The sequence below is a fragment of the Henckelia pumila genome, unplaced genomic scaffold (assembly GCF_033568475.1).
Source record: "Henckelia pumila isolate YLH828 unplaced genomic scaffold, ASM3356847v2 CTG_601:::fragment_2:::debris, whole genome shotgun sequence".
Taxonomy (NCBI): Eukaryota; Viridiplantae; Streptophyta; class Magnoliopsida; order Lamiales; family Gesneriaceae; genus Henckelia; species Henckelia pumila.
In genome coordinates this window covers 392,982-417,303 of record NW_027331866.1, presented here as the reverse complement: position 1 = coordinate 417,303, position 24,322 = coordinate 392,982, and the positions used below count along the sequence as shown (strand labels likewise).

The 24,322-nt window shown below is 33.7% G+C and overlaps 4 protein-coding genes across 4 annotated transcripts; 1 reads left to right on the top strand and 3 right to left on the bottom strand.

Annotated features, from left to right (window-relative positions):
* Positions 1–4,839: 4,839 nt before the first annotated feature.
* On the bottom strand, positions 4,840–8,589 carry LOC140873463 (galactinol synthase 1-like). Its single transcript, XM_073276582.1, has 4 exons — positions 8,156–8,589; positions 5,633–5,953; positions 5,385–5,519; positions 4,840–5,256 (listed from the first exon to the last, which is right to left on the bottom strand). Exons 1-4 carry the CDS (start codon positions 8,489–8,491, stop codon positions 5,020–5,022), a joined length of 1,029 nt encoding a protein of 342 aa, XP_073132683.1. The 5' UTR covers positions 8,492–8,589; the 3' UTR covers positions 4,840–5,019.
* A 2,892-nt stretch (positions 8,590–11,481) lies between these two features.
* Positions 11,482–15,698, bottom strand: LOC140873443 (polygalacturonase At1g48100-like). The gene is made up of 7 exons (XM_073276551.1): positions 15,019–15,698; positions 13,925–14,056; positions 13,583–13,816; positions 13,433–13,480; positions 13,143–13,350; positions 12,146–12,336; positions 11,482–12,052 (listed from the first exon to the last, which is right to left on the bottom strand). The coding sequence occupies exons 1-7, from the start codon at positions 15,526–15,528 to the stop codon at positions 11,660–11,662; spliced, it is 1,716 nt and encodes a 571-aa protein (XP_073132652.1). The 5' UTR covers positions 15,529–15,698; the 3' UTR covers positions 11,482–11,659.
* A 2,066-nt stretch (positions 15,699–17,764) lies between these two features.
* Positions 17,765–20,608, top strand: LOC140873444 (CRS2-associated factor 2, chloroplastic). The gene is made up of 6 exons (XM_073276552.1): positions 17,765–18,498; positions 18,876–19,003; positions 19,125–19,350; positions 19,472–19,599; positions 19,682–19,826; positions 20,074–20,608. The coding sequence occupies exons 1-6, from the start codon at positions 17,856–17,858 to the stop codon at positions 20,409–20,411; spliced, it is 1,608 nt and encodes a 535-aa protein (XP_073132653.1). The 5' UTR covers positions 17,765–17,855; the 3' UTR covers positions 20,412–20,608.
* A 147-nt stretch (positions 20,609–20,755) lies between these two features.
* On the bottom strand, positions 20,756–22,552 carry LOC140873445 (patatin-like protein 2). Its single transcript, XM_073276553.1, has 6 exons — positions 22,415–22,552; positions 22,136–22,317; positions 21,869–22,058; positions 21,601–21,762; positions 21,190–21,492; positions 20,756–21,089 (listed from the first exon to the last, which is right to left on the bottom strand). Exons 1-6 carry the CDS (start codon positions 22,550–22,552, stop codon positions 20,904–20,906), a joined length of 1,161 nt encoding a protein of 386 aa, XP_073132654.1. The 3' UTR covers positions 20,756–20,903.
* Positions 22,553–24,322: the final 1,770 nt, after the last annotated feature.

The window sequence follows — 24,322 nt, the reverse complement described above, 5'->3', positions numbered from 1 at the left end:
AGATGTCTACGCAAGAAAATCATAGACTTTGCCTTTTCTTGTGAGGATGATATATTATTTTCTTTTATGGTATCACTTAGACCCAATGACTCAAGATGCATCTCTACATCGAGAGTCCATGGCATATAATTCTTTCCAGTGATATCGAGCGCAACGAATTCAATATTTGCCAAATTTGACATGGTGGCAATGTTGAATATTTTTATCTTCTCTTTGTGTTTTGGAGCGTCGGAAATCTTCGAGCGATCGTGCTGATAACGTGTTGTGAAAAAGTAAAAATTTATGGTAAAAAGTAAAAACTCAAAAACTCAAAATATATCAAACTCTACACTTCACAAATATTTTTCTCTCAATTCAATTGTATTTTTCATCACAAATGAAGACCTATTTATAGATCCACATTTGAGATTAGTCCAAAAATAAATACATCATCATCTACATCATCACACACTAATTTTTCATATTTTACAACTCAATATTCAACATTCAACATTCAATATTCAACATAATATTAATAATAATAATATTTTTCAACAGTTTTATTTGTTATCTTTGACTCCTTTATTTTTGTTTTCCCAGAAAGTCGATAAAAGCAAGTCAAAAAGCTTACGCAGATTTTATTTCCATGACTCGTTGTACAGAGGAACACCGGTCAGTATTGTTCAAGTGTTTGTATCGTTTTTCAGTTATTATTGTATTAAAAATAAAACATAATGTAATTAGGTATATCATGATGCTAAACATGTCAGAAATAAAATATTGCAATCCCTAATTTTGTTGTGCTGCGAGAAATATTTGAAAAATATAGAGCTAACGAAAAAGGAGAAGAAACTGGTAAAGAGAAGACACGTCGTTAGGCAAGAGATGGAAAAGAGCCTAGCGGTGGAGAATCTTCAAAAATAGAAGATATTGATCGGTTGGTAGCTCAGCAACATGAACATTTAGAAACTTTGGAGGATTTTGAAGAAGAGAATTTTGATCAAATGTCTATTCCTCATTCATCGTCCACAACTAATATTTCTAAAATTGACAAGAAAAAAATGTCAAAGTTTGATGAAATAAATTGAACGAGAGGTTTGATACATTAAACAATACGATCTCACAAATGGCTAAGGTGATGGATGTCAATGAACAAAACAAGCGTCGGTGTGACGAGATATACACTGAACTAACAAAACTTGAAGAAGTAGATGAAGATTTTGTTTTTGCAGCAAGTGATTTTCTTGTGTCAAATCCAAATGCAACCAATCTTTTCTTGGGGATTTCACATCCTGCTCGTCGTCGTTGGGTGAATTGATAATGGACAACTCATCTTAGGATAAAATATTGCATAATTTTCTAAATAAAAGTTAGGATTTTATTGGATTTGTTGACAAATATATTGTTGTTTTAGATTCCATTTGGTTTTTTAAAAGAGACAATTTATTGAACTTCAAATTTTCAAATTTTATTGTATGACTTATATTTTTTATTTCACGTGAACATGATTTATTATTTTCTGAATTTTCGACACAATTAATATAGAATAAATTTTAATTTTTAAACTTTAGAAGTTTTGGTATGAAAAGAGTTTGTAATGAAAAGTTTAGTATAATTTTAAATTTCAAATCCAAATTCATATTTCTCCCAACAAGAAATGGATTTGTAAATACCATTTTTAAATTTTATATCCAAACACCAAATGAAATTTTAAATTCATGAATTTACAAATCTAGTTTCAATTCCAATTTCAAATTCAAATCCAAATTTTGAAAGAACCAAACACAGTATAAAAGATCTAATTCGAATTGGACCCATCAAATTCGCGGAGCGAGACGAGTTCAAAGAAATAGGCGAGGTATCTCGAGTTTACCCACACTCGCCCCGTTGGGAGCTAAAAAACACTTTAATCCAAGTGGATTTCCCCTCCCCCTCCCCCACACTAACTAGAGTACTAGAGTTGGTAGGTTTCCAATCCGTAAAATTATTTCCAATTTCTTTTATTTTTATATTATATAAACGTGTTACACTCTCATGAAATCAAATATCAGTTCAATTTATTTTTGAAAAAAAAAAAAAAACAATACGTGTATTTAAAAAAAAATAAAAAAAAATCAATGCTAATATAATATAATGTTGCACGTACATTTGGTTATTTTTTTTAAAAAAAAAAAATATCCACTGAATTTCTTCCAATTTTGATGAAAAGTTTTCTTTTACAATAAATTTATAATACCCAAATAAAATAAAGTAGCAAATGAATATCCCGATTCTTGCTCGTGGGCAACTATACGCACGTATCATCTGTTCATACATTATTTTCCCCGAAACTTTACACCAGGTCAAAGTATTAATGAATATATATATATATATATAAGAACAATACTACATGTACAACCAATTTTGTACAACAAATCTTACAACACAATATAAAAATTAAATATATCAAAATTTCACGATAAATTGAATACAAAATATCGCAATAAAATAACAAATATCACGATATAATTATCGTAAATATCATTGTACACAATATTTTTTGTACCTTTGGCATTATACTATAAATAATTACGTGTACGCGCAATCATGTTTTTTCATCTCCCGTAATTTCCACGCACTTTCTCGTCTCATTTTCTCTTCTTACCCAAACAAAAGTTGTAAAAAGTTAAGCAGTAGTAATAAACTTTTACACGTATTGAATTTTATTTTCTTAAATATGTTCAATGTTTGACCCATACAAGTATTAAATATTAATAAAAATAATGCAACTCATATTAATAAGTTATTATTTTATAGATATTATATTATTATGCTCGTTTGTTCGTGACAATTTATGAGTAAATAAAGGTAAAACAAAATTTCTTACCATCAACGAGACTCCTACCATCATCGTATCGTATTATTATAAATAAAGTGATACAAACATCATTCATACAAATCCCATATCTCTCCAAATTAAATCACAAATTAAAGCTTCATACAAATCCCATATGATATGATGCAGGGAAGCTTTGAAGAAAAGCATAGCCCAGATCAAGATTCAGATTTGGAAACCAAAGATTACTACAAGCAACAGCTTGATTTCATGACTTCAAAAGATATTGATGATGATGTTGAAGAGTTTTCCTTCACATGTGGATCAGGAGCTGATGCGACGTCGCCGATAGCGGCGGAGGATGCGTTCATCAACGGCCAGATCAAGCCGATCTTCCCCTTGTTCGACCGGAATTTCTACGATGCCAGCTTGCCGAAGAAGCCTCCGGTGAAGAAGATTTTCGTGGAAACAAATGATCATGGCGGAGAGGAAGAGAGGAAGGCGGTGGAGGTTTCGCCGGAGGTGTGCAAGAAGAGCAACTCGACGGGGTTTTCGAAAATATGGAGGTTCAAAGATTTATTGGGCAGGAGTAATAGCGACGGAAGGGACGCTTTTGTGTTCTTGAACGACAATTCCCACGCGCCGGTCAATAAAGTCAAGAAGGGCAAAACGGCGTCGTTGTCAGCTCATGAAGTGTATTTGAGGAGCAAAGCTAAAGACGGAGATCAGAAGCGGCGGTCGTATTTACCTTATCGACCGGAGTTGATGGGTTTCTTCACTAATGTTAACACCGGCCTCACTAAAAACCTGCATCCTTATTGAGACTACATATTATTAATCGTATTTTCCATTTCTTTTTTTTTTTTTTTTTTTAAAAAAATCTTAATTAGAAATCTCAAATTCTTTTGTATTCTGTATATTTTGCATGCGAAACGAATCTAATCGTTGTTCTGCCTTTGTTAGATATATGCGGTAAATGTACCAATCAATTAATTATATATATATATATATATATATATATATATATTATGATGTTTCAATTGAGCGAAATAGCCACAAGAAAATGTTAATTAACGTTGAATTGGTGGTGTATATTTACATTACTCCTGTTAGTTTTTTGCTTTCTTTTCCCCTTTCTTTTGGTTGTCACGAAAGAGTGTAAATTATCATATAGGATATATGTTTCCTAATCAATCTTGTATTTCTTTTTAATTTTTTTTTTACTAAGGGGTTCTCGTGGGTTTAGATTCTAAACTTTAGAACCCGTACGTGACGACTTCTCTCAAATTTAGGAGAGGTGATGTTACTTGACCAATCGTTGTAGCATTTATTACAAGCCGGAAGAGCCAAATGAAACCTTATATTGTGGTCGATGTTGGATTAGAGACCAGCAGAGTCATTGTTTGAATTATCCCATTATCAGCTTACATTGAATTTAGATGGGCAACAATGAATTGTTTACTTGTGTTTTGTTTTTCTTTTTTTTTTTTCCCCTAATAACAAGAAGAATCAAACAAGTAGATATGTTTGCAATTATTTTAATACGTACATTCGTCAATTGAATAAGATTTTAAAATATTAAAGAACATAAATTAAAGTCCAAATTATTGACACAAGGGGAAGGAAACTTCCAATAATGCCAAGTTTGTTCCATTAAAATGGTGGCACACCACACCAACTCTCAAATGCGGATAACTTGGACAAAATTTTTGAACCCGAGACTGAAGACCACGTGAAAGCTAACGAGTTGACCAACCCACCACCATAATGGTAGCAGCCTAATCACGAATTTTATACTTTATTATTGATCACCAAATGGGCCATCCGTTCATTATACCAATGGGTTTCTAAGCCCATTTCTATAATGGGCCGGAGTGATTTAGTAAAAACCCAAATATACCATATATCCACACGTTTCACTAAAAATGTCACAAATAAACAAAAGCCTATCGAATTGGTTGATGAACTTTAAACATGAAAACGAATTAAAGGAACTTAAAAAAAAAAGAACAAGTTCATTAAAGGCTATAATTCTTATATATATAAATTACACAAGGAAATTTTACATTCCTCAACCGCATGCGTTAGGGTACAATTTAAAAACAAACAGCACCAAACATTATATAATAAATAATAATATAAACCCATATATATAACATTTTGTTCCATGACATGCACACCAAGTGGCCTACAAAAACCATATAGATTTACGACCAAATTTATTTTTAAGCAGCAGATGGTGCTGGGATATAAAATGCAGCCGGCTCAGGCATGGCGGCGGCCAGAAGCGACGGTGGCTTGGAGAAGCTGATCTCTTGATCTTCTGTAACAGTAGCGTTGTCGGGTTTGTAATCGAGGGATATTGGATCGTCGTAAATGTCCCACCATTTTTTGACGAGCATTTTGATGTCTTCTCTGTCCATGTTGTCTTCTACACCAGTATACCTCCATGGTTTTGATCCCTATATATATATATTAATGAGTGAAAATTAGAAAGAGCGTCGATCAATCTGAACCGTACGATCGATCAAGAATATTCTGGTTTGAAGATATATTTATATGTTTTGAAAGTAGTAGTGATGATGCTTACAGCAGCACAATAGTGAACAACTTTGATATTTTGAAGCTCAACATTCTCAGGATGGCGCCATAGATTTGCTAGAACAAGGTTGTACACATTTGGAATGGGTTTGTAGATGCTGTTGAAGAACATGTTCAAGAAATCCTGTCAAGTATATATAATTAAAATCTGTTAGTACTTACTGTTAGCTAGCAACTTGCAAATTAATAAATAAATTAAATTGTATTTTCTATATATATATATATATTATTATATACCTGTTCAGCAAAGGGTGTGGGAGGAGTAATAGGCAGGGTTTGGAGGAGGTTGCGGTAAGTAATGTGGCTAGGCTCGAACACGAACATTCCGGCATTGAAATAGAGAGGCGGAGGTGAGCCCATTTCAGCAGGCCAAGTCACCTTATTGGGAACCTGTTGGCAGTAGCCAATGGAGTATTGTTTCGAGTGGCTCCATGTTTTCTCGCAGAAACAGTCCATTACCGCATACAAATAGCCGTCCGGTGCGTCCAAGAGATGGTCGATGTTGTCGTAAACTTGAATGTCTGCATCCAGGTACAACATCTTCCCGTACTCCGTCAACTATATATCATTATATTACACATCGATCGAAAATTATTTCAATTTTGATGGCTATGGCCATGAATTAATTAAATTCCATTTTATCTTACGTTACGTTCACAAAATTTATCGTGTGGCCATGAAGTAATTACTTGCCAAAACCGTACAGTTCCTCGATATATATATGGGCATCACACGCTACTTACAATACAAATGACATATTTAATTAAAAGGAAAATTACGATTTTGGTATTGTTCATGTATTTTCCCCTTCCTAATTAAAATTTGATCTTATATATTATCGATTTTCAGTTTTCATCCACGCACTAACAACTTTGTTTTATTTATTTATTTTTTGTTGTTGCAATTTTAATCTTTTTGATTTAAATGTGGCCCCAACATTCAAACATGTTTACTCGAAAAAAAAAAACAAATAATGAAATTATTAACGTATATAAAACACCACACCATTCCCTTAATTGAATTGATAGGATTTTAAATTTTACGTATTAGCGAGTCAGAATCCGCGTTTAGGGTCTTCTAGCAGCTTGAACAAAATACATGTGGTCAAGGGTTTATTGTCTTCTTTCACTGGCTTAATTAATTATTTCCCACTATATTTTAATTTCTTGAATGGGACCAAAGATTTCCATTGGTGGTGTACGTCTTTTAGGGATTGACATGCATCATTAAAGTACGTACGTACCTCGAATTTGTACAATTAATTATACACGTTTATCGTGTGATCGAGCTAGCAAGCTCCCTAAACGGGTAGATGACATCCTAGCATATGGATAATATCCAAATCATGCATTCAACGATATATTTGTATTTTTACGCATAGACGTAATTAATTATATATTGTTGACATGGAAAATCATGAGACATTAGATATATCTATCACTAAGGTATTACCCATATGCTAGGTTGAAATCTACCCAGTACCAAGGTCATTTCAGATTCCAATATTCTCCAATTAATTTTGTGCATAACATTTATTACTCTAAACAAAACCCTTCTGATCTTTATGTTTAGTGCTACATTCTCTATCAATCATAAAGAGTTTTTTTTAGCTTCATGTAACATATATGTTATATATAGTGCTACATTCTCCGCTGATAAAATTAAGTCGGTTTCGTCTAGTTATGTGCACCAAAACCAAATTTGACAATTCAATGGACTAAAAATCAAATTTGGACAAGTTAATGAATCAAAAAATTATTTTTTGAAAGAAATTAATGTTTTTTACTTAATAATCAATAATACGTAAACTATCATTTAACATAAATTGTTTATGTTATGGTGCAATAATAGTCTCTGATAGCAATCTAAACATTACGCTAATTGAAATTTTGTATTGTTTAAAATATTTGAGTCATATTGTTACCATAAACTATAAATTTTGATAAAGTGAGACACATTCATTGGTTGTACAATTAATATCAAAGCCAATGTTATGATTTCGATTCACATTGATTGAAAGCATAATTTTTGATAAGATGATTGTTTGGGTGCAATAATTGCCCTCCTCCTGGGTTGAACAATTGAAACATGTGTTTGTTTGAACTGCTCTACAATTTAAAAGATTTGAGTTACATAATTATTACCAACTACAGCTTTTAGTAAAACACAAATATCTTGATCTTATAGTTTTTAACGAATATATATATATATATATATATATATATATATATATATATATTACGCTTTTTAATAAATATATAACATATATTATTACTTTAAAGTTGTTAGCTAAAAAATAAATCAAACTCAAGGTATAAACATATAATATCACTACAAGAAAAACGTCGAACGGAAACCGAAAATATCACCAAAAAAAAGTTAAAAGATGTAATATTTCCGCTTCAATAGCTAATTATATATTGAATCGTAGCGACTGAAGTTTGAATTTGCCCGTAAAAATTATAACTCTTGATTTTAATAAAGCTAAATATTATAAATTTGATAACATCGATCTCAATCAAATAAAATTGTTGTCACGTGCAACACTATGCAATTTCTAGTGTATATATATATATATATATATATATATATATATATATATATATATATATATATATATATATATGTCCTATGTGTCGGTCGATAGAAAACAATTGTGACGCATGTACATATATATGCATGAATATTAATAATAAGATTCTACCTGAGACGAATCGAACACAGAAATTATATTGCATATAGATCAGATAAAATACTCACATTCCATATGCGAAGCTTAGAGTAATTGATAACATAATAAGCCATGGCGAACTGAATCTGATTCTCCGGCGGGTAAATGGGCTCGATCTCCTTGACAATGCAGCCCTGTTCCTTCAATATCTCCCGATGCTCCTCCGGCACGTCAGGCAAGATCGCAACCACCAAAGGGTAAGCACTTTTCACCTTTCTTAAGCCCTTTGCCAATCCAACCACGCCTTTAACATAGTCACCATTCCCAGCCAAAAACGTTACGTATGCTCGCTTCGTGTGGCTCGAATCCAGTGCTCCTTGAATTTTCCCCGGCAAAACGTCGTCGGCTGGGGCTTGGGGTGCCATCTATATGCAATGACTCGAGGTTTATTTATTTTTGTATGGTTTAAATAAATTAGGAAACCCTACTAATTAATTTTGTCTCGTGCGTGCTAGCTCCTGAGCTTCAGGGGTTACGTTTTGGTTCGGTTTAAATAGAACTCAAATGAAATATTGTTGATGATCTTGAAATGAAATTCAAATTGAAATGTGATATTTATATATTATTCTCTTTTTAATAATTGATTCCCCTTTTCTTTTTCTTTTTTTTTTTGCCCCACCCTTTCTGTAAATGTGAATATAAATTTTCTTATTTTATTTAGCATAATATATGGGATGTGCATGGGAAGGAATGAATGAATATTATTTGCTTTTTACATCTCACCGTTCATTTAGTATCAGACAAGGGGAAACAAATAATGTAGTAGCTCGAGGTCGTATTCAATTTGAAATCGAACATCATCATGAAACAATTAATTAAAAGAACGACATATTACATATCTTCTAATTAAGCTCAGGGGCCAGTAAATTAATTAAAGCATTTGAATCAAGATTAATATTATTCGTGTACTTTGAGATTATGTATATAAAGATTTAATTTTTTTAATTAATTTTTTGGCTAAAAACTGCAATTAGTTAAACGATACTTATAAATTAAATGGTACAGAAAATTTTGGAGCGAGCTAGCTAGTTTATTGATAATTTTCCCTAAATTATAAGTTATAACACCTCCCGCGCGCATGTAACACGAGCCAACAACAATAATATTAACTATATATTTATGTTGTTAATTAGTAAATAATGTAGCTAATTAAGATTCCGGGTGGGCACTTGTGCTGGCCACAAATTAAAACATGTCCCAAGTAGAAAGGAGAAAAATATTCACCAAAACAAGCTAACCGACCCTAAAAGACAGAATATACAACTTTATATCAGAACAAAATTCCAAATTCCAATATGACACCTTATCAAGTGGATGCACAAGGACAATTATATTCACAAGTTCAATTATGAGTAATAAAGACTAGCTAGGAAAAAAATTTTCAAAAAAAAAAAAAAATACTAGCTAGGAAATTTTTATTCGAAAAATAAAATTAAATTAAAGACTAGGAATCTCAGAAAAAGAAGAAGAAGAAGAAGAAAATAATGTATTATTTTGCAGGAGACTTGAGAATATGTAGTATTATGGCACGTACGTATCAATTGTAGTTAATCTATAGCTAGCTTGTTTACGATTGGAATTAATTATCTAATTGCAAGCGTGGATGGATATATCTAATGTGTATTTGTTAGCTTTAATTTCCACGTACGTATCAATATTTTGTGTATACGTATACGTACGTACGTTCTTGCCTTGTTAATTACAATATGTATTATATGTATACGTAAATAATCAAATAGCATACATACAATATTTCAAAGAAAAGTTGACTCATTGGGCATACGGATCTTGTGTTCGAAATATGAAGTTCATATTCTTTTTAAAAAATGTTTTTTTTTTGTTTGTTTTTTTAAGATTTTGGAATTCTATGTTGAATGTTTGTTACAGAAGTTTAGTCTTTTTCTAGTGTACATGTTGGTGCTACACTTACACGATCATGCTAAGTATTCTTTAAAAAGACAAATTTACCCTAAAGGTCTTTTTATTTGGGGTGGGTGGAGGGGGCCTTTGAGTATTTTTTGGATTAGAGGGAACAAATTAAAGAACACGGGGCCCTCTTGTTAACTAGGATGCATCATATATATGTTATTAATCTTTCAACAGCATGCACGCAGCAACACAGTATATAACGAGCCGAGAGTTTAACTCTCTATCTTTAAGACAGATTTTTCACGTCTAGGTGTTCACGGGTTTAGGGCAAAATGTCTCCCAAGATAGAACGCTGACAACCTCGAATAGTAATACTACAAACTCGAAGAACTTCAAACACAAAGTATTTTAAGAAACTCTTTAAGCAAAAGAAGGGAGAGAGATTAGAACTCTATATGCAAGACAAGAGAAGAACGGAATTAGTGAATTAGTGAGAATGAATGCAAGTGGGGTGATCTATTTATAGATGTTGGAAGGATGCATTGATTCGGACCGAAAGGATGCAATGATTCGGACCGAAAGGATGCAATGTTTTGTACCGAAAGGATGCACTGGTTCAGACCAAAAAGATGCAATGTTTCGGACCGAAAGGATGCAAACTTTCATCTAGAAAAGATGCATCAAATTCTCATTCAAAACCAACCATGCTATTTTATTTATTTATTTTTCCAACAATATATTAATTTCTATTAATATGTTGTGAACTTGTGACCATATAAAAGTATGAAAAAATTATATTTTTAGTCTTGTATTTTTGTCATTTTGCGATTTTAGTCCTTTATATTTGTAGATTTCAGTTTTAGTTCGTTATCATTTTTTTTTTTGGCAATTTAGTCTTTTTTTCGACGTGACGCTGACGTGACACCAATTCAGTACTGATGTGAAGCTGACGTGTACAGTGCCACGTAAGCATTTTCGAGTAAAAAGAACCGAATTGCTAAAACCGAAACATGCAAGACTAAAAGTCTAAAACTAAAATATTAAAACATAAATGATCAAATTCGCAAAATGACAAACAGTACACAGGAATACCAAATTTGAAATTTTTCCTAAACGTATATTGGCACATTGTGACCAAACTGTAATCATGCAAGTTAAAATAATGTGGCGTGAATGATTGATTAGGAACGATCACAATTAATGTGTTGCATCGCCGTGCAGAATCTTCTTCCCCATCCAGCTGGTACGCTACTCATGCATGTTTATATATATTTATATTCGGATCCTTTTCGAAGAGGCGTTTAAATTCATGTCTATATATATATATTAGAATATACCGAAAGAACTCTTTCAAATCCAATAAATATGTAAAATGATTGTATGTACTAGTTCTACATAGTGGCTACGTAGAGATTTTCAGTAACAAAATTAAATGTGTAATTTCTTAAAAAAAAATTGGCGAAATTCAATCAAAACTTTTATTTTGTCTTCATGCATGTCTCCCGTTATATAAAAACATTTTATTTTATTTTATATATATGTACCAAGAGATCAAACCCATAATTATACATTCACCGATGTAATGGTGATGATAATTGGGCTAGCAAACCAGAACCCCAAAAAATTAATTAATTACATAGGCAACATTATATATAATATTGACTTTAGCAAGAATCATCATCCCCCAGAATCCTACTGCTCAAAGGCTTCCCGACTAATAAACATTCGACCGGCGGAAACGTCGGAGTAAGAAGCTTCCCGAATGTTTGCCAACAGTAAGGATCGTACATGTGGTATGTCTCTTGTTGAGGTTTAAGCTGTATGTTGGTGAGCGTCACGTCCGTGCAAGGCAAGCTGTCGCTGCAAGCGAAATGAACCGGTTTCACCGTATACGTTCCTCTTATATTCTCGTAGTTTATGCCCGACAAAGCCACCGCAGTTGTCTGATTCTTGCAGCTTCTTTTATCGCAATAGTATTGGTCGATGACTATCGGAAGTTGCACCTCGGATACTTGAATGTTGGAGAATTGTACGCCTTGAACCGACCCTAACCCCCCCTGTATTATATGTGTTGAGCAAGAATTAAAATTTGCGACGTTTTCAACTCTCAGGATCACAATGAATTAGATCAGGGATTGATCTGAATTTACCTGCCATGTTTTTATTCTAACACCGTTCATGGTATTCTGCATGAACACATCTCGGACGGTGACATTTGATACGCAAGCTTTGGTGTTATCTTTTCCTAGACCTCCGATGCTGATGCCATGTCCTGGTCCGCAGTTGATGTTGTGCACGTATATATTGGTGCATCCTGTTTGTATCGATACGCAATCATCTCCTGAATGCATGCGCAAACGTATAGTTTTTAGTGATCCATTTTCACCAATTTATAAATATATATGCTAATTCAAACATATATATATATATATATACGGACTTCCATTTTGGTGGACAGTTGAATTGCATGGAAATTAATCAACCCATTTTTCGACTGAATGGAGGAGAATTAAAATAGCACCTAGAAATCATTTTTGTGTCCTACAAAAATTAATTAGATTATACTAGTAAGGGAATTCAATTCATATATATATCAAGCTAGAATATATCTTTAAATACGGCGTTAGCTAGCTAGGTTAAAAAAGAACTTGTACCTAGCTCCCATTTTAAACAATTATTATCAGTTCTAAGCAAAAAATACTACTAGTTTAAATGTTAGTATTTAAAGAAGACGAGTCACGTATGGTCCCCGCATAAGCAAGAAATATGGTTCCTCTTACGCGAGGATGGGGACAGTTCTGGGGATGTATTTTTATTTGATATATATAATACAAAAAAAGATTATGACAAGTCTACGAAAGTGGGGTCAAAAGCTCGTGGAGAGCAAGTCTCTTGGACTAATCAATGGCCGAAACGTGTCCATTCAGAGTGGCTTAGTTTTAGTATGTGGTTGGCTTAGGTCCCCTCCCCTGCGCCCCCATCCTCACTAGGATAAGATTGTATAAAAGTGGATCACAAATTTGTCCTAGCTGGCTATATGATTCAAAAGTTACATATTCTTTATAGAATTGCATTTTTATAATATGCATTGACCCGCAGAGATCATAAGTTATTATGAAGTCTAGCTAGCTAGCTAGGAACACGTACCACAACCAATATTGGAGCTGCGAATAAGCACATCTTTGGAGTTCTGAAGGTGAATGCCGTCGGTGTTTGGGCTGTCGCCCGGGGACGAGATGCTTAAATTGTACACAGCCACACCCACGCAATTGTCGAACTTTAGATGGCATTGAGGACTGTTTTGAATTGTGATTCCAGTCACGGTTACATTGAAACTTCCGTAGAATCTAAGAGCCTGTAGATCAAATTTATATCAATTAGCTAGCTAGAATATAAATTAAATACCGTTAATTTTGTAAATGTACGTGCTTGATTACCGTTGGTTTTATGTTTGGCATCTTGGAACCAAGTGAACTGCTCATCCACTGTCATGATCCAAAAAACATACGAGGATTTGTATGAGTTAATTATGTAATATATTAGCTGATTCAACAGTACTCATTCGGGTTATCCAATTAATATGTTACCTGAGGCGCAGGCTGAGTTTGTTCCAAGGTGCCATTTATCGGGATTATGAGTCTTGACTGATCATCCGTAGGATCATCCTCGTACGGAGAATATTGCCACCAAACAGCTCCATTTCCATCTATAGTGCCACTTCCCTTGATCGTAATTCCGACCAATTTTGTGAATTCGAGCCATTGAAGAAGCCCCGATCCCCAGGGACTTGAGCTCGTGGGAGCAACAATTTTTCCATCTAACTATTAATTATTGCAACAGTAAAAATCATTAATGATATGTACCCTAGCTACCTAGCTAGCTCACTTTCTGCTAATAAAGGAAATGAACTTCTAATGTATATATGTTACCTGGAAAACAATGTTGTGTTGACAGTATGGACCCGAAAACGAAATGGGCCCTACAAGGAACACATAGTCTGCTGGCACATTAATCACTGAGGCTTCCACCTTACAAGCCGCAGCCCAAGCAGCTTGAAATGCCTGCAATATTCATTTTTCTAATTGATAATCATGTCTTAATATTGAAATTACCAGAGGGTACGTAACAAGTTACCTTGTTGGACTGTTTTTTTTTTTTTTTAAAAAAAAGAATTAATTACGTTCAAAATTTCATATATTAAATTTTGGGTACGTGGTGTAGTTGGAAGCATTAATGTAAACTGTCGTAACGAGATTCGTTCGAGTGGGTCCTTTGTGATTCTATTGTCTATTCTCGTGACACTTTTATTGTGTCCCTACTTCATCGAACGACTTTTGCCTTAAAAAATATTCTGCATTTTTTTAAAAAATAACGCTTTCTTATAAGTTTTTCTTATTAAAAGTGTACTGCTGGAAATGTCACAAGTACCTATTTGTCCTCATATTATGGATTTATAGTGTTTTCACCAAAGTTCACCTTTAATGGTTGGCCTCATGTGACCACAAATAAAAACAACAAATATAAAATTTAGAGATAACAAAGGCTAAAAACATGAGTGGATGTGAGTTACTAGCGCATATGAAATATAAATGTTGGCGCATATAATTTACTTATAGCGCGCTTCAATTATCAACATAATAATATGTTTCACTTATTTTATATATGCTAGACTTTGTTTATCAAGATCGATTTATTATATATCCATCTCCACCAATAAATATTTTTCCAGATTTCGTGTTACATACATAAATGCATTATTTGAAATGCATGCCACGAATATGATTAAATTTAAAAACGGTTGGAATATGTGACAAATCATCACATCAAAAATGTTCCAGATTAAAACGACGTGGAATTCGTCTAGAGTTATGGGATGAAAATTACTATAGTTTTATGAATTCCAAATGCTAGGTTAAAAAACCTGGAAAATTTTCATAATAATTAAGAAAGGAAATCTTAAAAAACGAAAGTACAATTTAACTAATAACATGATTATAGATAATGAAGTTAATTAAGTACGTACCTTGGTGTCATCTGAAGTCCCGTCGCCTTTGGCTCCAAAATCCAAGACATCATACACAGTAGAAACAGGCGCAATCTCACCTTTCTTTGGTGGGGGAGTTATGTTTGGTGGACTTTCTTTCGGTCCCGGGGGCGTAGGAGGCAATGCTGGTGGTTGAAGTGGAGGAGGAGCTAGTGGTGGTATTACTGGGCGTGCTGCCGACGGTGGTATTTCCGGTGATGCTGGCGGTGGCGGCATTTGTGCTGGTGCTGATGATGGTGGCGGCGGCGGTAGTGGTGGTACCGGTACAGGTGGAGAATGAGGTTTGTGAGGCCACTTACCGGACTTGCCATTGTGATGATAGGGGCCATGTTTTTTTCCTTTCTTCTTGTAAAGAGAAGCGACAGCACTTGGACTTTGCCTCCAGTGCTTGCCTACTCTTGTTGCTTTGCATGTTTCCATATGGGAAAGCCAAAATAGAAGAAAGATTATAAGCAAGAATATGGATTTGTTGAAGCAAAAACTAGCCATATTTATTTTATTTGACTTATAATTTTGTGTGGCGGCGGTTACGGCGGCAGTGGGGGTGGTGTGGCGTAGTATTATGGGCTGGGGAGGAGTGGAAACAAGTGTCGGGGACGAGCAAATATTTGTTTAAGAATGTGAAAAGAATTGTACATTATTCCCCTTTTTTTCTCTTGTATTTATTGCGGGCTTTCCTTTCTGTGAATTTTGGTTAGCATTTTATATTATAAACACACAAGCTAGGTACATCCAATTCTTTATGGACAGCATGCACCAGTACTCCTCGCACAATTCGTCAATAATTTCAATTTCATCATGGCATCCGAGATTATTATGCTTTTTTTATTATTTTTAAAACATAGTTATGTTAGCAAAGTAGATTGGATTATAACAAGGAAGCCAATTTTCGAGTGCTATATATCAAGGGTACCTTTTGGCTAGCTAGAATATTTAATAGATTATATTTTTATTTTAAGTATACACCAATTAAAAGAATTACGCTATATAAATTAAAAAAATCGATCGTATGTTTTACCAACGTATAGAGCAGTTGAATTTATTAGCAACTGCAATAGGAATTTTATGCTTCTTTATGGATGGAATGATTAAAAGGTAAAATATTTAGAGCTACACAAAAGGGCTGAAAGACATGTGAGTGTGTATGGGTCGAGAAGTTACACAAAGACACTGATTATAACACCACCTTTTTATGGTCACATGCAACCCTTCACGGGCTTCAATTTTGTACTTTGTCTTCTTAACCAGCAGGAATGATCTGAAATCAAAACACATCCACATGTCAAAAGCTACCCAAATAAAGAAAATATTGTGTCTTTTAATTAATATATATATATATATATATATATATATTGAAATTTTAAATTGAATCCTAGCTAGCTAGCTATTAATTTGTTTAATAAAATTTTATGTTATGTATATTATATTAATATAGCATTTACATGTAATTGATTAAGTTTAAAATCGCACTACTTACTTAATTAATTATATTATATATGTCCTCGATTCAATTTGTGTCTACAATCAATCAATCGATCAAATCTTAGCAATGGAATGCAATTGTGGATGTTCATATATAGCTAGCACGTGAACTTCAGTTGGAAGTTCTTATGAATATTGGGTGTTGGTTCATTATTCATTGGTTCCATAACTCACAACACATACCAATATATATATTTTTTGTTTGTTTGCATGCAGTAGGGTACTCTATATATGAGCTTGTGGCCATTTTAGATTTAACCATTCACGGATTGTTTTCCTTTAGCTGGCTTTATTTATTTATTTATTTATTTACTTTCTTCTTTTTTCCCTATCTTAGGCCAATATATGAGTACGTAAAAAAAAGTACTATTGGTATATATGAATGTTTTATTGAATAGTGCATTCATCGTTCATGGGATCGATCGATATGTATAATATTAATATGTATGTATCTGTATATATAATGTATGATCTGCATATGAGCTGTATTAATATATTGATTTCTCTACAAATTACTATCTATTTGTACATGGCCTATATATAGTAGTGGTCCAGACGGGATTTAAATAATTATAATTAAGGATATCGAACGCTATAATATTTATAACATATATAGACATATATATGAACTTTATGTAGTATGATGTTCCTTATTATTATTATTATTATTATTATTATTATTATTATTATTATTATTATTATTATTATTATTATTATTATTATTATTATATGTCAATGAGAATGCCAGCATGAAAACGGAACGATTCTGAAACTAATTATAGCATGCTGCATTGGAAACTTCATTTCTTGGATATATGTTTATCAGTTGTTTGTTAGGTGCTCATTTTTTCCAAGTTTAATTATACGATTTCTTTGATTTTACAAAAAAATCAAACGATTTTAATGATAAAATGAAAAAAAATTAATGTTTTGAATTTGTGCGTGTTCACAAAATCTCGATTTAATCAAAATTAAAATAACCAAACGAGGGTATCTGATGAGATGACGTGCATTTATTGAATGTAGATGACTATAACTAAGTAGGTGTTCATATTAATTATTTTTGGGCCTGACTTTTCTTTCAATCCAAATTATATTTGGGCTTTGAACAAACCAACAAGAAAACGATTTGTTGGCCTAGCCCAACTTCGTTTCATAATAAATCCACTACTGCTACGACATCGTTTGAGGTCTGAAAGCAAACGACACCGTTAGCGGTCGAACAACAAAATAAATATCTATTATCTCCACTCCCTTCTTCCTTCCTTGCTCGGTTGCCTCTGCAACTGAATAACCATAATCATACTGAATCAACAGTTACCTTTGTGTCACTAATGCCAATTCTTGCAAATCTATTCAAACCACTACCCACTACAGCACCTCCTTCCATCGCCACCCCTTCCACCACCCCCAAGCCGCCCATCCCCATCCCCAAATACCCACCTCGACACCAAAAAAACCACCGCCAACCGCCCTCCGATCCTCCATCTCATACCACCCTCAGCCCGGCCTTCAAAACCCACCACCGCAACTCCAAGTACTACAAACCCATCAAACCCGGCCAGAATATACCCCTGCCAGATGGTGAAGACCGTGCAATTATAGTCGGTAACTCTGGTATTTCGTATCAGCTCCCCGGTGCCCCATTTGAATTTATGTACAGTTATTCCGAAACACCTAAGGCGCATCCTCTGGCAATGCGTGAGCCTGCATTCTTACCCTTCGCACCGCCTACCATGCCGCGGCCGTGGACAGGGAAAGCGCCGATGAAGAAAAGTAAAAGAAATATTAAGATTTTTGAGCCTTTGGGTGGCGGTGGAAATGCTGGTGGAAAAAGTTTTGAAATGCTCAGGGCTTATGAGCTGGGTAAGGTTAACGTGAGACCGCGGGAAGAGGTTTTAGGGGAGCCATTGGCGAGGTGGGAGATTAAGGACATGTTGAAACCTTACATATCGAGTAATAAGCAGGTGAATTTAGGTGAGTATTTTGTTATCAGTTTTTCTTTTAATCTTTTAAGATTCTTGATTTAGCTTGTTTGATGATGTGATTTTTTGGGGGTGAAGTGGGATAATGTGTTGTTTTTTTAATGGAAAAATGTGATCATTATGTTATGAATCTTATGATGCTTGGTAAAGTTTCTTGCTTTGAAGTTCTACTAAAGCTCCAAGTACAATGGCGCGCATTTTCTTAAAACTGTTGAGATTAAATCTTTTACGCAAATATGTGACAACTCTTGTTATGAATTGACATTTACAATATGTAGGATGGCTAAGTATGTATATCATCATTGTTTGTACGTAGTTTAATGTTGTAGATTGAATATTATTTGTTCGTTATGACTTTGGATCATATAGGTCGGGATGGGTTAACTCACAATATGTTGGAGTTGATCCACACGCATTGGAGGAGACAACCTGTTTGTAAAGTTCGGTGTTTGGGTGTTCCAACTGTTGACATGGACAATTTATGCCGGTGCCTTGAGGTTCTAGTGCAGTATTACATTGAAAATTTATTTTAAGGAATATTATTTTTTATACATCCCTGACATTCTATTGGCACTTATTATCTTTTAGAATTAATATTTTTCTTTTCCTGTTTTATAGGAAAAGGCTGGTGGAAAGATCATTCATAGGGTTGGTGGAGTTGTATATCTTTTTCGCGGTAGAAATTATGATCACCGTAAACGACCTCAGTTACCTGTGATGCTTTGGAAACCAGCTGCACCAGTTTATCCAAAACTTATACAAGATGCACCTGAGGGTTTGACTAAGGAAGAAGCTGATGAATTACGGGAGAAAGGAAAAGGCCTGCTGCCAATATGTAAATTAGGTGATTTTTTAGCATTGAAAAGTGTCTTAACTTTTAGCAATAAATCCATTGGTCATAGTAATAAATGCTTTTCATCTTTCATATACTCTGCTTTTGTCATCTGTTCTATTCATTCCTATAGGTAAAAATGGTGTTTATGTCTCCCTTGTGAGGGATGTGAGAACTGCTTTTGAGGGATCCGTATTGGTGAAGATAGACTGTAGAGGGATGCATCCCAGTGACTACAAGAAGCTGGGAGCGAAGCTGAAGGTTATTTTTCTTACATGGCCTACCAAGATTGTTGAAGATTTCTTTTCTTATTTTAGCTCGTTTGACATTTCTTCATTGACAGGAATTGGTTCCATGTGTTCTTTTATCTTTCGATTATGAACAAATATTGATGTGGAGAGGAAAAGATTGGAAATCTATGTACAGGGATGACCCTCCTGCTATTAACCTTTCTAGTGGTAATGGTGCCAGATTTGTCAATACATCAGGTACGCGTGGAATATTTGATGGCTCCTAAATGGCAGTATTTTCATTGCTATTTCGCTGCTCTTTTTGTATTCCTGCACTTTTTGTTTTAATTAATTGATTATTGGAAACTGGACTCTCTTTTTTAGGGCCATGTGTTTCTGATAAAATTCATTTAAAGTAGTCATGCACTTGGAGGTTTGGATTTGTTTAATTACGTAACTTACATTGTTGAAGAATTTTACTTTTTTTTTTCTTTCCTTCAATCAGATGGCAAATCAGTGAATTCGAGCCCCAAAATGACGTCCTTGTGGCAGCGTGCGATTACATCAGGAAAGGCTTCGGTTTTGGATGAGATTGATCTTAGTCCTGATGATATTTTGTCTGAGGTGGAGAAATTTGATATTGCTTCTCGGCCAGTAGAGCACTCATATCCTGCCACAATTTACTCGAATGAACGTGTCAAGTATTTTAAGGACAATAATCATCAAGAAGATGATGCCTTTGATGATGACTATGATAATGTCGAAGTAGTGGAGTCATCGGTTCCTTTAGGATCATTGCCTATTGACCTGATAACAAAGCAGCTGAGTGATAGTGAAGGATGAGTTTTGAAAAAACCCAACACTTGTCATTCTTTGTTATGAGGATGCTGTAATTCGAAATGCACTTGTAGATCAACATGCAGCTGTTTGTTGAAAGATTTCATGGGGTTGATGCAGATTAGAGAAAAAAAGTGATTTGAGACTTGTCAGTGGAAAGAATAACAGTAAGTACTGATGGTATTTATATAATTCAATATTCACATATGTACATCTTCAATGTATAGAGTTGCAAGTTGCAACAAGGGTTAATGCACCGCCTGTTGCTCTGAAACTTTACACAATTCATCGACTAAAACTTTAATTCTATATTTACAAAGAAGAAGAATAAATTAAACTGTTTAAGCTTTGCTACTCTGATGATTGACTTGTGATCTTTCATCTCGCAACCGTTTTTCCTTCGAGAGTACTTCAGCTAGCCTGTTGGGGAAACAAAGAGAGAAAAAAGTAATAATGTCTTTGAAATTGTAGACTAATAATGAACTTTAGTATTTAGAGTTAGAGGCCATGCCTGATTAGTGCTTCTTCATTAGTTCCCTGGTTTGAAGGCTCATAAATTCCAGTTTCCAGATTCACTCTGGAAACTGGTTTTTTCAGCAACTTTTCACCAACTTTAACGAGCTGGTGCAAATTTTTCTTTGTTGCAATGTCCACAGACGACGTAATTTCAGTTAACGAATCATCCTGATAGACAATAACTAAAGTAAATTAGCAAAAAAATACTAGTTTTGTTTTCTGAAATACAAAAACACTAGTTTGAACGAACTTATGTCTTCTTCCATACCTGTATTCTGAGATAATTTTCTTGAGAGTGCAGGGCTTGAAAAACAGTGGAGATATGATAATCAACCATATCTCCGCTGGCTCGGTTAAACACGTCGAATAAGGGAGATGAGCCTCCTTTGACCAACCATCCCATAACACCCCATTTGGCTGCTGTTTTTGCATGATATTTCTTCTCGGCTTTTGGTGAACCAGTTCCCAGAGATAAAACAAGAAACCTTCCAGTTTCTTTAGGATTCAAGGGGAAAAAGTCCGTTCTTTCTTTGGTTATTTCTTTTGTTACTTGGTTTATTGCTATCAAAGTCTGTAGGCAAGACAAGAAACTTGTATCAGTGTATAATCTTTGCATACTCCAGTTACGGTTATAAATAATCCATATAATAAAAGGCTACAAGATATATGTGAACCGTACCGGATTATTAGCAGCAACACCACCATCAATCAGATTGAATTTTCTTTTGTTTCCCCATGAATCTTTGGTTTCAAAATAATGTGCAGGCAAGTAAGTTGGAGCTGCTGAAGTTCCTATGCATATATCTGATAGTGAAGCATCCAGAGATGGATTATTTTTCACCTAATTCATCAGCAAAAAAAGAAAAAAGAAAAAAAAGACATGTTAAATTGTTAATGAACATTAATTAATACATAATAAATATTAATAACTTAAATTAACTGAATACCTCAGAAGTCGAAAAGATAACGGGTTGAAGACTCCTGATATCAAAGGTTGGGATCACAACTTCTGTCAATGTTTCGTGCAATTTGGTTTCACCAAGTTTTTCTTTCAGAAGAGAATGAAGATACTTGCCACTGTACGTTGGTCCTGAAAACGCCTTCGCCAGTTTTAGAACACGGGCCAGTAGATTTCTGCTGATTTTAATGCAAGAAACAATCAGTATAATATGTCAAATTTGAAAATTTCTTCGAACTTCTGGAAATTTGCTCACTTCTTTTGTGGAAAGATTTTTGGGCAGTGACCGAGATAGAAATCCTTAATATCTTTTGCAGCAAAAATGGGACGATGTTTTTCGTTCGGTGCAGTAAGCATTGCTGTAACGAGTCCTCCAGTACTCGTCCCTGCGATCACATCGAAATAATCCGCTATTCTTGCATCTTCACCATCCAATTTCTGAGCAAAAAAAAGTATCATGTTAGAAATTTCAAATTATAAGTGCATGCATATATATCAAGTTGAATGTAATACGTATTATATTACACACACTTACTTGAAGCTGGGATTCAAGAAATCCGAGGATAACTCCTGGGATAATCCCTCTAACTCCACCACCATCAATGGATAGAATCCTGATTAAATTTCCAGAAGCCGATTGTTGAATTTGAAAAAGCTGGGATGAATCTTCCATGTTCCTCAAAAAGTATTAAATTGCTAGCAAAGAATGTATGTTGTTTGAAAAATCGAATGCTGATCAGTTCTTCCTAAAAGCTATAAGTTCCATTATTTATACAATTTCTCAAAGAATGTTAAGTTTCCATATTCAGCTAAATTTTGTGGATAAATATCTATATTATCCATTTTTAGATTAATTCTGGGTTAATTAAGGAAGATTGATTGAGTAGGAGGATATCACTGATCAGTATCTTTGGATATCAATTATATTATTTATATATGGAAGCTCGAACTTGGAAATTTCTATCGGCTCGTTTGATTTATTTCCTAAAACACTTCGTTCTTGCATACCGATATGCCACCAGATGTTTCCATATTGCATGGATTACAATCCACTAACTTTATCTTTGAAAGGAATTATTATTATTATCTTGAAGAAATAAACTAATATCCCATCCTTTGAAAATAAATTACGTCACTCACATCCTTAAAATAAAGGATTTAAAGGATAAATACGAAGGAAGTTGTGGGAAATTCTGAAAATTTGGAAAGTTATATATTTTTTCTGAGCGGGGAAAGCTGTATATAATATGGGCTACTATAATTATTTTTATCGTGTGCCATATTTGTTATCTGAAAATGTGATGTTTATAAGGTCCTCTTGTTTTTATTAAACTCTAATAAATTAATATCAATGCTTGAAATATATATATATATATATATATATATATATATAAAAGTACTCTATGTTAATAAAAGAATGGAGACTTTTATTTTCTCAAAATTTTACTCTAAAAATTAAAGAAAAATGTTATATGTACGAAGAGGATTATATTACAAAGTGAATTTGTAATTATATTACAAAATTATCCATAAATTTTATTTGAAAAAAATCTTCTAAAAATATATTATGATAGTTTTGTAATTTCAAATATACTTTATAATTTGATGTATAAACCACATTATGCAACATTGATGTATAAACCACATTATACATGTTGCATGATTCAAAATTAAATACCGTCGGAACTACCGATGCCAAGATCCTTGGCACTGAAAAAATTAAAATAAATATGAAACTTTGAATTAGTAATAAAAAAAAGTCAAAACATATTGTAAGGTTTAGACAGTCTGAAATCACAGAAATACCAGAAATAAATATTCGAGTCTGTGTTATCTTTCAGTGTTGTCAACACTTCACGATAACACTATGCAGCAGAATAATTAACTAACAGTAAAAGTAAATAACACAAAAATAATTATGCACAAGTACTAAGTACTTGTACAATGCCTCATGGCGAAATAATCACTAGAAAATCAAATCAGTTTACAAAAAACCAACTAACGATTGTTTTATGAAAAACTACTTTTCTCAACAGATTGAAAAAATAAACGACTTCCTAAAAACTAGTAAAAACTAGAATAAAACATCAATAGAAAGTTCTAAACCGAAAAACGAAAACCAAAGAAACACTTTCTGAACAACACTTCACTCGTGTGTTCTTCAGTGTTTCCGACACTACTCGGCAACACAACGTAGCAGTAGTATCTCTTCAGAAATTCTTCAATGATCGAACTTCAATACTCTAGAATTTCTGCAGTACTTTCTCTATGTATTTTGCTCTCTATGTTTCACTCTCTTGATCTCTCTATCTCGTTGTTGTCTCTCTCGGTCCAAGCACTCCTATAAATAGATCTTCAATATATTTCCATAAATAAGAACCTACAAAGCATGGAAACAATATATCATCAGAAATCACATATTTCGAATCAAGATATATCTGAT